The sequence below is a fragment of the Sapajus apella genome, unplaced genomic scaffold (genome assembly GCF_009761245.1).
Source record: "Sapajus apella isolate SASKATOON/1434 unplaced genomic scaffold, GSC_monkey_1.0 scaffold206, whole genome shotgun sequence".
Lineage (NCBI taxonomy): Eukaryota > Metazoa > Chordata > Mammalia > Primates > Cebidae > Sapajus > Sapajus apella.
In genome coordinates, this window is record NW_022437146.1 from 271,378 (window position 1) to 288,882 (window position 17,505).

General features: G+C 52.2%; 1 protein-coding gene across 6 annotated transcripts in view; it reads right to left on the reverse strand.

Moving 5' to 3' along the window:
* Window positions 1–2,016: 2,016 nt before the first annotated feature.
* TBC1D9B (TBC1 domain family member 9B) overlaps window positions 2,017–17,505 on the reverse strand; it is a 51,622-nt gene continuing 36,133 nt past the window's right edge. For 3 of the 6 annotated variants that reach the window (XM_032270207.1, XM_032270211.1, XM_032270212.1), the window contains exons 11-22: window positions 15,804–15,921; window positions 14,793–15,078; window positions 13,030–13,159; window positions 12,826–12,924; window positions 11,824–11,892; window positions 10,688–10,928; window positions 10,218–10,283; window positions 7,688–7,759; window positions 7,404–7,454; window positions 5,812–5,874; window positions 5,182–5,288; window positions 2,017–4,070 (exon numbers count right to left, since the gene is read on the reverse strand). In XM_032270207.1, the coding sequence (XP_032126098.1) occupies window positions 3,390–4,070; window positions 5,182–5,288; window positions 5,812–5,874; window positions 7,404–7,454; window positions 7,688–7,759; window positions 10,218–10,283; window positions 10,688–10,928; window positions 11,824–11,892; window positions 12,826–12,924; window positions 13,030–13,159; window positions 14,793–15,078; window positions 15,804–15,921 (1,983 nt within the window). In that variant the 3' untranslated portion in view covers window positions 2,017–3,389. The remainder of the gene's footprint in view (window positions 4,071–5,181; window positions 5,289–5,811; window positions 5,875–7,403; window positions 7,455–7,687; window positions 7,760–10,217; window positions 10,284–10,687; window positions 10,929–11,823; window positions 11,893–12,825; window positions 12,925–13,029; window positions 13,160–14,792; window positions 15,079–15,803; window positions 15,922–17,505) is intronic. The other 3 variants (XM_032270208.1, XM_032270209.1, XM_032270210.1) reach the window with 3 other exon arrangements.

A 17,505-nucleotide genomic window follows, 5' to 3' on the forward strand; every position in this document is an offset into this window, starting at 1 on the left:
TCTAACTCCTGACCTCAGGTGATCCACCCGCCTCGGCCTTCCAAAGTGCTGAGATTGCAGGCGTGAGCTACAGGACCTGGCTAACACTTTTAACAGCAGAAACCATCCCGTTAAAGAAACACCCAATCCTGACGGGTGCGGGGAGAACCGTCAAATGCAAAACCGTGGAAAGAAACCTGGCAATTAATTACTGCAACCCCAAGAAAGGAATCCCTTCACCCAGGTGATTTATTATTCATGCCCTAGTGTCCCCTCAAGTATACCAGGAATAAATGGAAATCAGTGTTCTGAAGAACGGCACGGACCCTTATGCAGTTCCATCAGCAAGAACTTGAGTTTGAAGTGACAACATGCTGTGGAGAAGCAAGGTTACAAAATTACAGTACATCGTTAGAATTCTGTGACACCAGCATTATTTCCTGGGGTGTGTGTGTGGCTAAGGTTGTAGGTAACGTTAATTTTTTTTCCAACTTTTGCACAGTAGTTATCAGAAAAAAAAAAAAAAATGAGAGACAGTATGCCAACAGACAGTGCCCAGACAACGCATGACAATAAACGGACAGTGCCTGCAGTAACCAGGCAGCCGGCGGCGTGGTAAGGAGTGGTCAGGAGTACCTGCCTGCTCCTCTATTTTTTGTACCACCCTCCCATTATCAGAACCAAGCCGAGAAAGTGGAATATGCTGCCCAAACCAGTCACAGAAAACATCCTGCTTCTTGTTAGCTCACCTCGAGTTTCCAATAGGGTGTAGTCAGAACCACCTGGAGCCTTTCCCGTTTTCCACCCCCAGGCACTTGCACCCACCCACGCTGGGTGATGATGCTGACTCCCACAACGTTTCTCATTTGGGTGGTCTTCCTTCATTTCCACGTTTAAGTTATTGTGGCTGAGAACAGAAGGCATCTGCAAAGAATGTTTTATGCTTAATGAAAAGAGTAAAAATTTCATATATGACATCGGTTAAACCGAAAAAAATTTCAGAATCAACACCAAAATACTGAGAAGTAATCTGTAGCACTAGGAAAAAATTGTTTTTCTACTTTTCTGTATATTTTTCTCCTTTTGGCAATAAAGAACATGAAAATCATTTTTATTTTTCTTATTCACCTGGGTGCAGGTGGACTAAGGCCAAAAAGGGCTTTAGTCAGAACATCAAAATCCTTTAAAAATTCAGGTATATGGATTTTTTTTCTTGAAAATTATAAGAATGATTTGATGAGTGGTTTGATATGACTTACATTACTCAGTAGGCAGTTTTAAAATATTCATGTTTACTTATAATTTAAATGTTTTATTTGTATTATCTATTATTTAATGTTACTGTTCTGATTGTTAAACATTTTGAATTATTTACCCAGGTTGAATGATTTATGGATGAAAGGACTATTGTACATTTTTGTACATTGTATCATGTGAATAGGCCAGATTCCTCTTTTATATTCTTGGGTGTAATTTATTTGGTGTATTCACAAGCTTATACTTCCACATATTAAAAACATTTATCTTACCTCTGTAAAGACAAAAAGATGAAAAAAAGGCATTTATCCAAATTCCAAGTTATTCAAATCTACTTGAATATAATCAATTTAAGACTTGAAATTACTAAATGTATGAGGTTATTATATCTTAATTATAGTATAGCCAAGAACAGTCTTTTTGGTATAAATCATTTGAAATTATTTTATGGTAGTTTATGTAAATACTAGAAAGGAAATTAAAGCCAGGCATGGTGCTGCATGCCTGTAGTCCCAAGCTACTTAGGAAGGCAGCAGCATGAGAATCACTTCAGGCCAAGAGTTTGAGCTGCAGTGAGCTATGGTCATGCCTGGATAGCAGAGTGAGACCCTGTCTCTAAAACGAACAAAGAAGCAAAGCTACTTAGTTAAAACAAAAACAGCCTCCAAAGAGATATACAGTAGTATCTCTGAGTTTCACTTTCTGCAGCTTTAGTTACCCAAAGTCAAAAGCCACCTGGAAAAGAGATGAGTACAGTACAAGATACTGAGACAAACCACGTTTACAACTTTCATTACAGTATAACTGTTACATTTTATTATTGTTAGTCTCTTAAGGTGCCAAATTATAAACTTAATCACAGGTATGTATGTATAGGAAAAAACACGTTTAGGGTTTGTTATTATCTGCGGTTTTAGACATCCACAGGGGGCCCTGGACTGTATCCCCCATGGAGAAGGGGGGAATTGCTGGATCTTTTAGTAGAAGCAAGAGCAGCCCCATGTAGGGGCAAACGCTGGACACTGGTCAGTTTCAGCTCCTGCTGCAAAGTGAGGGGATCCTTGTGGCTCAGCCCGAGGGCCCCCTCTGGTCACCTGTGGCTCCAGTCTGCTTCTTGAACCCAAGGGCAGACACTTGCTGCAGCCTAGGTCTGAGAATGCACTTCCTTCACCAGGACCCATAACCCCTGCCCATGAAGACCTGTGGAGGTCAGGGCATCCCCTAATGCAGGTTGGTCAGGACCTGCCCCCGCCTGCATCAGCACCTTCTGCTTCTCCATCCAACCTGGCAGGCCTTATACTCTTCCACCCCCTGTGGAGGACTAAGTGTCTTGAACTTCCAGAACACAGCCAGGGCCCCACACTTGGCCTGGGGAGAAGTTGGGAGGCCTAAGCAGTGGTTGGGGGCCACAGCAAGGCACTGCACACGGTGTGGGTTTTCTTTCAGGGATTTATTAAGGCATTGAGCACAGTGTAATTTCTAGCCAACTGAAATGAATTCAAGGAAATATATCAGGACCTGAGGGATGTGCTTTCAAAGTTACTGGAAAGGATGATGAGCTGAGAGTGTGTGTATAGCCATGCCCGTGTACAGCCACGCCTGTGTGCAGCACCCACCCTGTGCAATAATGTTCTGCTCATGTTCCTGTCAGGAGGTTCAGGCTCCTCAAGAGCACCTGAGGGTTCCATCACTTTGGTGCCCAACATACACATGCCCTCCCCATCTGGTGCCAAGAGGCAGAAATGACCCCTGTACCACACAGCTGTAGGAGAGCATCCCATGGATGGAGGGACTCAGCTGGCCTGACCACAGTGCAGGGCACAGAGGTATGAGGCAAGCAAGGGCAGATCTGAGAGCCTCTAACACTAGGAAGGTGCAGCTGGTGCAAGGCAGGCTCCCACCGGGTGTAAGGATGGTGGGAGCCACAGCCTCCTCTTGGGCCCAGAAGCAGCCGGTGCCAGGAGATGCAGGCCCAGGGAATCTGTCTAAGGCAGCTGGGTCTGCACCAGCCTCCTTTCCAGTCACACACTCACTGCTCCTGGGAGAGCAGGAAGGGCACGCCTTTAAAGAGAAACTGATAAGGGAGGAAGGGCAGGAGGAGATGAGGCCAGTCCACTGATAACACCTCAGGCCAAGTGTCACAGCTGCAGGCATCAGCCAGAAACTCCAGGCTGCTCATGGTCACTGGCAGTGCTGAACTGTCTCTCCACTTTCTTTTGGTCCTTTATCTTGAGTCCAATGTCCACTCTCTTCTCAAAGAAGTTCACCAGCACAGACTCCGTCAGGATGGAGGCCAGGATCTGCTCGAAGGAGATGCACCAGTCAGTGTCAACAGTGCCCCCAATGCGGACTGTGGGACTGCAGGCCTCCCCGCCCACCAGCACTGTGTCATCCGCGAGGTCTTCACACGGCAGGGAGCCTGTGCTGACCACTGAGTATGAGGACATGGACATGTCATCTTTGGTTTCATCATCAGACAGTGGCTGGGAGGGTGAGCCCTGTCCCTCGCCGCTGCCTGCCTCCACCACCACCTGGCTCTCCTGTGGGACTTTTCCGAGGTGCATGTCTCCACCTCCTTTGGCTTGGGGGTCTCCTGCAGCTGGGGGCTGACGCTCCCTGGCTGTATCCTGATGGGGTTCGGGTGCTGGTGGCTCGTCCTCCTCAGTGGCACAGTCCCTGGGCTTCCTGACTGTGCGGGCCGAGAACTTCTTCCCCACCTCTCCGATGCGGAGCAGGAGGCTGGCCACTGTAGCGATGGCGTGGTACAGGTCCTGCTCCATGGGGTCTTCACTGAACATGTTGTAAAGCGTCTTGCACAGCTCAATGAACTGTTCCTTTTAAGGAGAAAAACAAAACAGGGAGATGGTAAAAGACCAGTCAGAAGGGGTCCATATTAGCCAAACTGATGACTTGGGCCAGCCTAAGGATGTTGGCTCCCGTCTTAATCATCTCTACGAGGCTTATCAGTCCCATTTCACAAGATCAGGACAGAGGCTCAGAGGGGGAGAGTGGCTCAACTAAGGCCACATAGCTCTTCAAAAGGCTTTCTTCTCCAGCTGCCTTTCTCTCGGCACATACAGCATGCCAGTCTGACCTGGAGCCTCCTTGTTTCTAGGTCTGTTCTATTTGCAGAGGGAGATGGAGTTCTACCATGACTCTAAACCCAGTCACTCCAAAGACTTCTTTGGCTTTTTACATTTTTAATCAGAAGCAACCTCAACTCGGCCTTTGAATGAAGCTCTTTAGAAGGTGACAGTGAGGAGAGTACAGTCTAGGTGAGCTGAGAAGGGAGCTCCTGGGGAGGGTGCTAGGTCCTTAAGCCACACATCTAGGCTCCCTGGCCTAAGAGCGAGAAGACTCCTCATTGCATGTAGTGCCCACTCTCCAGGCCTGCAGGGTGAGTGCTCAGATTGCAGAGTCCCCTACTGGGCATAGCCAGGCGGTGGATCTGGCCCAAGGGCCATGGTTAGGCTGGTGCTCCAGACTTGCCTTTGGCTGAACATTTGCAGTTTGAAGCTGGGGTCTCCCATTTTCTGGCTGTGAGACCCTTGGAAAGACACCATGGTCCTGACCGGCAAGACCAGTGAATGAAGAGTGGGCTGTGGAGAGGCTGTGTGTGCAGAGCTCTGGGCAGGGCTGGGAGGGTGCAGGGTATGGAACACATTCTTGTCAAAGGTAGCCTATGAGCCTCTGGCTCCTGATTCGTGGACACTCAGTCTGGGCAGTGGCACCATGGAAACACACCCCCGTACAAGGCCCTGGAGCAACTGGTTTCTTGTCTTTCTGGAATCATCACTGACTGGCAACCAGGACTAACCGGCTTTAGAGGCAGGGAGGAGCCTTCCCACCCTCAGGAGATGCTGCAGTGTGGGTGCTCTGATATTAGGGCCCAGCCTTGGCCAGAGCTCTCCAGAAATGTCCACTGTAGGCTCCCATGGAGCCTACCTGGTTCATCTTGGGAAGATCCTTAATCGTCTCCTTCTGAACCTCTTTCTCCTTGGCCCACATTCGAAGGTAGTGCCGATAGTCTGGAGAGCCAGTCCCCTTCTCCTCTGCGGGTTAGGAGGAGAGAGATTAATCTTTGTCACGTGAGATAGAGGGCTGGGGGCTGACAGCAGGGAGAGGAGGGGTTGGGTGTTTTCTGGCATGGAGTTACCGGGGCCCTATTACAAAACATCCTGTCATTTGGGAAGGTGGTTATGGGAAAACAACCCAGAATAGCCACAGGTTTCCCCTAAATTGCTGAAGTGATTGGACCTAAGCTGATGACAATGGGTCCACACTATCTTCCTTCAGATGGAGTCACAGGGCATCTGGAATAATTTGCAGTTCAATCTGGAGAAGCTGGCAAGAGGGGGCTGGCTGAGCAGCACCAGTGTGGCTGGTGGAGAGCGCAAAGCCTCCTGTGGCTGCTGACGAGTAGCTGTGCACCCAGAGGCCTGCTTCCTGATGGGGGCACGCATCTGCCATCTCCCAGGGTAGGGGGCTCTCTGACAGTGACTGGGCAAGAGACTAGCAAGGAAGGGTGTCCCAACGCTGGGATCTCTAAGAACAATAGCAGAGAATGGCCTGTACCTCCTTTCTTTTCCTGGACATCCTCACTTCCACTTCCTTCTTGCTCTTCCTGCGGTAGTGCTTCTGGACAAATGGAAAAATAAAAAGAACATGAAGAACATTCTGCTGTTGGGACTGCAAACTCCTGGGGTCCTTGAGAGATGTAGTCTGTGTTTCTGTAGAGCCAGCCCCAGGCCAGGCCCTGGGGGGCAGGTCCCCCATGCCATGCCTCCTCTCTGGCCCACCTGGCCCTACCCTGTGGCACCACAGCAAGGGCCTGAGCATTCCCTCACTTGGTCACATTAAAACAAAAGCCGCCAAACCCTCACCTTCCTCTTTTTCAAATGAATACAAGTCTCAACATGCTGATTTTGAAGTGAATGATGATTCGGGTTACAGATAAGTCTGAGGACTAATGAATTCTATAATTCCTACTAGAACTGAGGGGAATCCTAATGACCAATTCCACCAGCGCCTGCTGTGCCAGTTGCTGAGGGGTTGTCTGTGCATAGATCCGGTGCTCAGCATAGTGTTTCCGGGAGGACTGCATTTGCTGGAGTTGGTGCACACTACACTCCCTGCATGGGAACAGGCACCTGGGGAGAAGTGGTCGACCAGCTCTCCTGGAGCTGTTCCCCAAGGCAGTGTGGCTGGTGGGAGGACCTCAGGCAGGTTGGCAGCACCTCAGTTCTGAGCTGCCCTCACTGGCTGTTTGATGGCATTGAAGGGCACACCTCTCTTGGCTCAAGCTTCTCACCCTGGAATGAAGGCCCTGCATCCTGGGGGCTACATGCAGTCCGAGGCCAGGGCTCTGTGCCACCATGCCACTCTCAGAAGCATGAGGGACAAGCCTAGAGCGGCCTGCTCGTTCCACATACAACAGAAGGTACACCTGTTTCTCTAGTTTCTGTCCTTGAAATTAAGGTCCTCAAGCTTAAGTCAGCCTCTGCCACTGTCAACAGGACTGCCATGGGCATCTTGGTACACACTATATTTTTCTCTTTTGAGTCGGTTCCCTGGTGTGCATTATCCCCTACGTGAAATCACCAGGTGGCATTATGGTCGGTTTTGCAAGTATGTTGCACGTCACCAGTCTGACTGCCAAAGCCCAGGGCCTAGAATGCTCCCATCACCTCAGATCAGATGCTCCCAAAAGGCTTTAAACAGCACAGTGGTGAGTTCTAACAGGCACTCAACATGCACGTTGTTCCTTAACAAAAAAGTGATGTGCAACATGAAGATTTTTCCTAGAAAAGCATCCAATATTCCTTCCAGCCTCCACTCGCCCACGCTGTGTCTTTCACATGCTCCAATGGTAGCTTTTGTATTTATTTCCGACTCACATGAAGACAGAATACCTCTAACATGTGGCTGAGGAGGTGGTCCCGGGGCCTGCTCGGCGCCTAGTGTGCTGGGGGCCTTATTTACTGCCCACCCACAACAGACACGGAGGCGGTGCACAGGAGTGGCTTGGCTCTGGGTCATTCTCAGGACTTATCCCCAGAGGATGAAGTCCCAGAGGGGTCCCTGGGACAAAGAGCTTCCAGTCTTCCTGACAGTTCAGGAGAGTGTTAGGAGGTACAGGGGGGTACCCCTGCCTTCCGGGGACTGACCTTGAGCCTCCCAGGGCAGGAAAAGATCCAGATCTGAGGCCAGAGGAGATGCTGGAAGGGACGGCAGAGGAGAGGCAGAGGGGCAGAGGTGGGAGGAGTCAAGGTCCAGAGAGAGACAGACATAAGAGAAACAGGAATGAGGACATCCACAGGGGGCGGCCCCAGTCCCAGCTAATGTGGCAGGGCCCAGCCCATGGTCCCCTGGGGAGCACCCCATGCGGCCTGGTCCCTGAGCCCAGATGGGCTGCTGGCCACGCATGTCAAGTGTTCCAATGGCCACTCACCTTCTGAGGAGCTGTCCTCTGTGAAATAATGGGCTGCTTCCAGGGCTGACTCAGCTTCCTCTGGGCTCAGAGCTGTGCTTGGAGAGAAGACAGAGTGAGGGCAGGAGGAAACAAGGAGATCCCCTAAGAGCAAGTCCCCTGCAGCCCTGGGCAGAGGCTCGCTTTCCTTGCCCACAGCCTGGCCAGTCCCAGCACCCGCCCATTACAATACTCGGTAATAGTTTTGATGGTGGCCAGGTGTGGTGGCTCAGACCTGTAATCCCAGCACTTTGGGAGGCCGAGACAGGTGGATCATGAGGTCAGGCATTTGAGACCAGGTTGGCCAACATACTGAAACCCCATCTCTACTAAAAATACAAAAAATTAGCTGGGCATGGTGGTGGACACCTGTAGTCCCAGCTACTCAGGAGACTGAGGCAGGAGAATCCCTTGAACCTGGAAGGCAGAGGTTGCAGTGAGCCGAGATTGTACCACTGCACTCTAACGCAGGGAACAGTACCAGACTCCTTCTCAAAAAACAGTTTTGATGGTGATAGTTCTGGTTTCTACTTTCCTGACTTTTTTTTTTTTTTGAAATGGAGTCTCACTTTATTGTTCAGGCTGGAGTGCAGTTGCAAGATCTCGGTTCACTGCAATTCTACCTCCTGGGTTCAAGGGATTCTCCTGCCTCAACCTCCTGAGTAGCTGGGATTATAGGCATGTGCTAAAACACCTGGCTAATTTTGTATTTTTAGTAGAGACAGGGTTTCTCCATGTTGGTCAAGCTGCTCTCGAACTCCCGACCTCAGGTGATCCACCCACCTCGGCCTCCTAAAATGCTGGGATTACAGGCGTGAGCCACTGTGCCTGGCCTTAATTTTTACATTTTTAGTAGAGATGCATTTCACTATGTTGGCCAGGCTGGTCTCGAACTCCTGACCTCAAGTGATTCGCCTGGCTTGACCTTCTAAAGTGCTGGCATTACAGGTGTGAGTCACTGCACCCAGCCACTTTCCTTTTACATTGTGTTTGAAAAGGAATTACATATCCCAGGTAAAAATCCAATCAACACAATCAGCAGTCCAGTGAACAGTAGCTGCCCTCCTGCCCCAATGATCATCTGGCCGGTGGACCCTGTGAGTGGTTCATGCTCCTATGGGCACACAGAGAGAGACCAGCCACACAAAGGCAACTTGCTGCTCTCCCTTTGGGGTAGTTCAGAGGTTATGCCACATCATGCATGCTGGCCTGCCTCATTCTGTGCAGTCTTTGCTGGGGGTCACCAAGCAGTACCCAGGGTTGTGGATCACATGGTCCTGGGTGAGTGTGGCAGGGCATGGGCTGCAGCCCACCAGAGCCCGTGTTCTCTGTGTCTGGACAGGGCATGGGGGGCTGAGGGACTCAGGAGTGTCAAGGTAGCCCTGCATGCTCTCAACCCTGGGACCCAGGCCCAGTGGAGTCTGTCCCACCAGGGCCTCTCTGGTGAGCCAGTCACAAGTGAGAACAACTATGTCAAGAACCTTTTAGCTCTGGAGGCACAGAGCAATGGGCTGCAAGCTTTACAAATCACAGGGTCGGTTCTGAGGGAGGCTGCTGACCTCAGATTTCAAGCAACAGCAGTGACCTGGGGCAGATCCACTCCTGGAGCAGAGCACCCGGTCCATGATATCCACTTGCCCAAGCCTTTGTTTCCTTCTGGGATGATGGAGATGACCCCCTCCTTGGAGCACTGTCCAAGGAGCCACCCATGCGAGCCCTCCCCCTGCACAGACAGCCTGTCGCCACTGCAGCCCCATTAGGCTCCAGCACCACTGAGAGGCCAGAGAGAAGTGGCCCTTCATGGCCATGTGACAGGATTCTCTAGCTGAACCTCTGGAAATAAACCCTTAAGAAACTTGACAAATTGCCGGGCGCAGTGGCTCAAGCCTGTAATCCCAGCACTTTGGGAGGCTGAGGCGGGTGGATCACGAGGTCAAGAGATCAAGACCATCCTGGTCAACATGGTGAAACCCCGTCTCTACTAAAAATACAAAAAATTAGCTGGGCATGGTGGCGCATGCCTGTAATCCCAGCTACTCAGGAGGCTGAGGCAGGAGAATTGCTGAACCTAGGAGGCGGAGGTTGCGGTGAGCCGAGATCGCGCCATTGCACTCCAGCCTGGGTAACAAGAGTGAAACTCTGTCTCAAAAAAAAAAAAAAAAAAAAGAAACTTGACAAATTAATGCAGGTGGTTTCAGTTCCAACTCTGAAGCTCCATTCATGCCCCACCTCATGGTTTTTGGGTCCAGCTGCCTGCTTGGTGAGTATTCTGTTCCCAGTGGTGCCCAGTCACTCATGGGATTCTCCTCCATGTCCCTTCCCAGGCCAAGGCCCTGGTCTCAGACCTTTGCCAGGTGCTCCAGCTCCCTCCCTCTCCTCCAATGTGAACCTCCAGCCTACAGAGCCCCTGTGCTCCCTCAAGACCCCATAGTCCCACAGAGGCCCGTCCTCTGCAGCTGAACTTCTGGACAAGTGGGAGACAATGGCTGGGGAGTGCGAAGGAGGTTCTCACCTGGGGGAAGGTGTAGCTTGTAGAGCACCTTGAGTTTCTCTGTCAGGTCCCCGTGGTACATCCCGCCTGTGGAGGCCAGGGAGGGGGCTGGCAAGATGGCTGCAGAGCCCCTTGCAGGGGGTCTGAGTGGGACCCTCTTCACAGCCTGCACTGCCCAACTCCCCGCCGGAGAGTTCAGGGGGTGTCTCCCTCTTGTCTCCCTGGCACCCTGCTGGGAAGGCTCAACCCTTCCCTGGGGCTGGCAGACCAGCTTCTAGCAGCCTCAGACTGCATGCGTCGGGGGACAAGGCTCCTGCTGGACCCCAACTTGGCCCCCATGGGTAAACTGTTACTCCTAAATCTAGGGCCAGAGGCTCAAGCTGCTCCCTGCTTGCTGTAGTAGGGACAGACTGGAGATGGTGGCATTTGGAAGGCTTCCTGGGAAAGGGTGTGGGAGGGTCAGGCCCCTTGTAGGCCCTGCAGGCACTCACTCATCCCCATTACGAACTCCTTGAAGTTGATCAGCAAGTCCTTGTTTTTGTCCAGGAGCCGGAACATGCGCCCTGCTAGCACAGGTGTGTGGGAGCCACAGGCCCAGGGCGTCAGGCTGGCAAAGAGTTCCTGGAACTGGCTGGCATCGATCCGGTACTGCTCTAGGTAGGGCAGGCTGGGGTCCCGACGGCTGGCCACCATGCGGCTGCACCCCCAGTACTGGCTAGCCAGGTGTTTGGCCTGTGGGAGATGGTCTGGTGAGACAACCCAGCCACTAAGCCTGTGGGTTGAGGGGACCTCTAGGCTGATGTGCATCCACCCTCCCCCTCTGTCCAACCCTGCAGAGCTCTGGGGTGATGAGCACTGGCCAGAAACTGCAGCACCTCCCAAAAGCTCTCAGGGTATCATCAGCCCCTTATAACAGATGGGGAGAGGGTTGGCTGAGAAACACAGCCCTCGGCAGCCTGCAGGGGGCAGAGCTGGTCTGCTGGCCCCAGAAAAGGGCTGAGCCTTCCTGGCAGGGTTCCAGGGAAACAAGAGGCCTGAGGCTTGCTCTCACTCCTATGACTTCTCTAGGAGGCGGGCAGAACTGGCTCAAGTGTTGTGACACTAGGGTCACAGCGCAGCGGCCACCTTGAGCACTGAACCTGTGGAGAGGTGGATGGGAACTGGCAACAAGAAGAGAAAGGTGGTCATTCCAACCATCAAGGCTGGGTCTTTTGCTAAAACCACAAGAAAAATTCTCTTTGCACTGGGGTTACTAAGAAGAGAGTATGGCCCCGGAGCTGTATGACAGTCCTGCCATGGTGTAGGAAGAGCAGTGCAGAGGTCATCAGAGGTGGGGGAGCCTGAGAGCACATTTGAGCACCGGGATCCAGCCATGTCTAAAGCTGTGCACTGCTAGACTTTTCAGTTACAAGGGCAATGCATTCCCTCTTCTGTGTAAATGACTTGAGTGGATTTTCTGCAATTTAAGAGGTCCTGCCTAAACTCCAAGACGGATGTGATTGTACCACATGAGATTCAGAGTAAATGCATCTGAGGATGCACTTGGGGGATACACTTAAATCTGTTTATTTTCTGGCAGGAAGCTAGGAAGCTAGGAATGGGCCCTGCCCTAGCTCTGGGCTGTCACCTTAAACACCATGTAAAGGTCCTCCAACTCTTCAATTGAGAAACCGATGTCCACAGGTATAGCTCGGACCTAGACGGAAGGAGAAACAGGTGTATGGCTGGATTGCAAGCTCCTGCCACAGAAGTACGACACTCTGTGACAGCATCCTCAGTGGAAGAGAGCAAAGGTGTGAAGCATCCTCTCAGTGGCCCAGCACTTGAGGGCGGACCCGTCAGGAGAGGGCAAGGCCACAGCCCATCCCGGGCCCCCCAACCACCAGTCAGCTCACACTCCCGGGCTCCTTCCCAGGATGGGCTTGGGGGAGCCTTTCTCTCCTCAATGTGCAGTTGAGGTCGCAGGGTGAGGGATGCTCATTTAGCTCCTGTCATCTGGATCCCTGCAGAAACCCTGGTGCCAACTCTGTGGAAAGAGCACTAGATCCTGCAAGCTGACACTCCTTTGCTTTAACGGGCTGAAGCAGTGAGTCTCTGGTGTTGTGACCCAATGTCCTCACAGTGTCCTACAAGCCTGTAGGAGGGTTGGGAACATGGAAACAATGGAAGAAGTCCCTAGCTTTAGGGGCAGAGATCACGAACAGGTCTTGCAGCACAGGGTGGCAGGGAGGGCCTGGCCCCTCCAGAGACGTGGACAGAAGCTTGTGGCAGAGACATGGTGTCTGGGGTGTGTGGAGGGTGGCAGCATGTTGTTGCCTGGGAGTGGGGCAGGGAACACATGGCACAGCCAGTGGGGGGAAGGCTCAACCCAGAGGGCATGTGGCCTTCAGGGTGGGAGCTGTCTGAGAAGCTTCCCGGTGACTCGCCCACCAGCAAAGAAAAGTAACTGGGACCTCTCCCCACCTTCTCATCTACACCCCTGTATCCCAGTCCCATGAATCCTACCAGGATGTACACACCAAGCAGTATAGGAGACTGGGTGTGGGGAGCCCTGCACCCACCCTGCTCTGTGAAGAGGGCACCACTGCCCCCAGGCCCAGCCCCCGTCCAGCCCCGCCGGCACCCATACCACACTCCTCTTGGCTGTGTCCTCCAAGGACTGGATCACTTTCAGCCTCTGTTTAAACCGCATCTGCTCAATGTCTTCAGCCCTCAGGCTGCTGAATTTCTACAGGCAGAGGTGACTTTGTGAGATGATGCCACCTGCCCGTAGCCACCCAACCCACATACCAGATGGAGCTGCCTGGCCAAACTAGCCCCACTGAGTGCTGACCTCATAGGACACTTTCAGGAGCTCAAAGATGTCCACCTCTGCAGGGGGGTCATCTCCGCTGGTCAGCAAGGCATGGAGGTGTGGGATAGGAGGAGAGACACTCTGCTTATTGACCACATTATCCAGGTATCTGCAAAGGGCAGAGGACAACAGTCCAGACCACGCACAGGCAAAGGGAGCCTCGTTCCCACAGCTGAGTGATGCGGAGGGACCCAATCTTCACAATTCTCCTAACAAGGAGCATGCTGAGGACTGGGCACCCCCCAGGAGGGCAGAGGTGTGCCCCATCAGGGCCCCCAGCAAGTTGGAGCTCTACAGGGCAGTGCGCCCCACAAGGCCTGAGCATTAACCCTGAGGATGCTGGGCTGTTTTCTGGGGTGGGGGGAGTGTCCCTTGAGCAGGAACCCTTTATAACTCCAGACCCTACCCCGATGGAAGGATGACAGTCTTCCTCACTTTGGCAGGGCCCTGGGTATGTGGGATCTTCCCACCTTGGCCAAGAAGAATCAAAGGTTGAGTCACAGGAGAAGGTCTGGGGGAAGTGGGGTGGGAAAGCCTGCTGCAGCCCAGGGAATCAGCTTCTCCAGGGACACAGTCCTGGGGATGGAGTCCTACCTGGATCAGCTGACCTAGCCCCACCAGAGCTCATGGCCTCCCTGGCTCTCTGGGCTGAGCCTGACACTCAGGTGGGAGGAGGTAGCTGATTCCCCATGCCCATGACCTTGGTCCTACCCCCGTCAGACCCCTACTCTGGAGGAGGCCCGATCCGCCTGTTATAGGAAGGGGCAGGAAAACGAACCACAGACTCCAGCTGCAGGCTGAGTGTCTTGACATCAGCTTGGGCCAAAAGCTACTATGGTCCACAGTAGGGAGGTGCCAACTCTGCTGGATCTACAGGGACCCAGGCATCACCTGGCCTGGACATAGGCAAGTGGCAGCATTTCCATTCTGTTCCTGGAGGGTGGGTGCATTCCAGACTAGGCAAATAAGATATGTAGGAGGGTGGGCTTCCACAGAGCTCTGGGCCTGGCAGAGTGTAGCCAGGAGGTGCCGGGGCTTGAAGGCCAGGCTGGAGTCTCAGACAGTGCCTTTGTACACAGGACCCAGGGGAGGGGCAAGGCCAGGTTTCATAAGAGTCCTATGGGATGCAGGCAGGTGAAAGACCTGAAAAAGGAACTCCAGGGAAAGGGCATGGTAGGCTTGGGCTGCACCACGGTAGGCCAGGGGCTGGATTCCAGACGGAATCTGCAAGGGATGGGATGTGGGGACTAAAGAGGGGGTGGAGGGGCTGGGATGATGCCAGGCGTTTGGCATGACTAGCTGGACATCACCAGCGGGCCCAGGGCAGGTCTACTCCCTCCAGGGCATGGGGGCTGCAATTGCAGCTCAGCTTGGAGAGGTATGATGGGGACCACCGGGTAGACATAGGAAAAGTCCAGCTATGCCACCAACTGGAATTGTGATCACTGGATCTGTGGTCACTGCTTCCTCTGGGAGCATCCCCATCCCCACATTTGAGCGGCGGCTCTTCAGCCAGAACGCTCTGGCTGCAGCACCTGCTTTATTCCTCCCAGCACCTATCACTGAGTGCTGCTTCATTTCCCATTAGAAAGGAGCTGGCTCCTGACCCCAGAGCACCTCTGGGTCCAGCTGTGGCCTAGCACTTGGTGGGCACAGTCACTGCATGCTGACTGGACAGTGCCCAGGGCTGGTGAGAGGGTCTGCTGTGAGCCCCTGGCAGGAGAAAAAGCCCAGCACATCACCTGCCCAGCACAGTCATGGCCTCGCCCTCATCGCTGCAGCCCAGCAGCTGCTCCATGTTGGCGTCTAGGACGGCCAAGGCCACCTGCAGTATCACCTTGATGCCCTCATAGAAGAAACAGTCGACAATAACCACAGCACTCTCGAAGGGCATGACACTGAGGAAGAGGGTCAGGAACCAGGACAGCGAGATGCTGGAGATCACCCCCAGGTCCTGCATCTTCTCTGAGAGCTGTGGCAGGAAGTCTCTTGTGAGCTCTTCGAAGATGCCTTGGTCCACCAGGGCTCCTGTGGGCAGGATGAGCAAGGCTGAAGGTGAGCCCACCCCATGGCCTGGGCGGGCCATGGCCTGAAGCCCACCAGCCCTGGCCACTCCAGCCCTGCCAGCTCTTCAGTGAGGGCTGAAGGGAACTTGGAGTGCCGGGAGAAAACAAGGATGAAAAAACCCTTTAAGTCTTCTCTCTACAGTTCCCAAACCACTGGGTGAAATAACTGTTTCTTCTACTACACTTGAAATTTATTTTGGGGAAATACTAATTTCTCCCTAAGGCATGAGAGGTGAACTGGCTGTGTGTCCAATTCTGATGACTGTGAACAGATGCAACTCTGAAGGACCCCAAGAGTGGTAACTCCAAACACCAGACGGCAGGGGAAGGACAGGATAACACACTTGAATATGAACTTGATTAAATACTCTTACAAGTCCATTTCCATTTAATAACAGATTTTACTGGATGTGAGTTCAATAAAGTTGAGCATCAGGTTACATGGGGGATATATATTCTCTAGTTTTGATGTTTGAAATTTTCTATAATCAAAAAGTTGACAGAAAGTTAGACAGATGGGAATTTGGGCTCTGAAGGGACCTTTACAAACCACGGAATATGTAATACTATCCTCTAACTCCTACGGAACCCATGTGAAGCCTGGATCTTGGCCTGGGAAGGGCTGCCACCCTCATGGAACCACCAGGCACCTGAAGACTCAGGCAAGGCAGCACCTGGGACACTCACCTACCACCCTGGTGTTGTAGTAGTCGGGCAGCATGCGCTCGCACAGGGCCACCAGGAGCCAGAAGGCCTCCTCCTCGCTGCCATAGAGCAAGAGCACTGAGGTCACGATGTTCATTGCCTGCCGGGCACAGAGACAGCCGGTGAAGGCTTGCACTACTGGCCAGCAAATAAAACTGTTTCTCCCTACCCTTCCCAGCTACCCCCTCCCTGCAAGGGCCCACATGATCACTTCTTTTTGTTGTTGTTGCTATTTATTTATTTTTGATACGGAGTTTCGCTCTTGTCACTGGGGCTGAAGTGCAGAGGCATTATCTTGGCTCACTGCAACCTCCACCTCCCAGGTTGAAGTGGTTCTCATGCCTCAGCCTCCTGAATAGCTGGGATTACAGGTGCCTGCCACCACACCTGGCTAATTTTTTGTATTTTTAGTCGAGATGGGGTTTTGCCATGTTGGCCAGGCTGGTCTCAAACTCCTGACCTCAGGTGATCCACCAGCCTTGGCCTCCCAAAGTGCTGGGATTACAGCCATTGTTATTTTTATTTTTCAGGTTCTCATGGTGAAGATTAATGGCCTCCTACAAGTAAGTCTGCCTCCCCAGGAGGGTTAGGCATCCGGTAATGAGAAACTGCCTCTGCCCAATTCCAGGAAATTCAAAAGGCAATCTGTAGGAAATGGATTTAACAGAGTCAACCAGCTCCTTGAAACTGGGTCAGAAGGTACTGGGAAACCAGAAAAGGTGGACATGAACACATCACACTTTTGTGGAGCAGTGTCTAGTGTTGGAGGTGGGACGCATGACCAAGTTGATGTGGAGAGGAGCCACATGGCCACAACCCCACACCAAGGCCACTCACTCAGCACAGAACTAGGACCACACACAGCCGTAGCTGCTAAAAAGACCTTTAAGGCAAACAGAAAGCCATCTGACTTGGCCAGAAGAATGCCTAGATTTAAAATCAAAAGCTGCCAGGAATGCTAACCTAAAGCATAATTAGATACCTTCATGCCCATCACTATAACAGCAACAATAACAGAATATAGCAAGTGTTGATGAGATGCAGAGAAATCAAAACCCTTGTGAATTGCTGGTGGGAATATAAAATGGTGCAGCTGCTGGTGAAGGAGTATGGAATTCCTAAAAAAATTAAAAATAGGCCACGGCACAGTAGCTCACACCTTGTAATCCCAGCACTTTAGGAGGCTGAGGAGGGCAGATCACTTGAGTTCAGGAGTTCAAGGCCAGCCTGGGCTCCACAGTGAGACCCTACCTCTACAAAAAATACAAAAAGTAGCTAGGTGTGGTGCTGTGCACCTGTAGTCCAAGCAACTCAGGAGGCTGAGGTGGGAGAATCGGTTGAACTCAGTAGGTGGAGGTTGCAGTGAGCTAGGATCATGCCACTGAACTCCAGTGTGGGCAACAGAAGGAGATCCTGTTTCAAAAAAAAAAAAAAAAAAAAAAAAAAGGCCAGACATGGCGGCTGGTGACTCATGCCTGTAATCCCAGCACTTTGAGAGGCTGAGGCAGAAAGATCACTTGAGCCTAGGAGTTTGAGGCCAGCCTGGACAAGACTGAGACCCCATCTCTTAAAAAAAAAAAAAAAAATTAGCTGGGTGTGGTGGCACATGCCTATAGTCCCAGCTACTTGGGAGGCTAAGGCAGGAGGATCCCTTGGTCCCAGGAGCTTGACACCAGCCTGGATA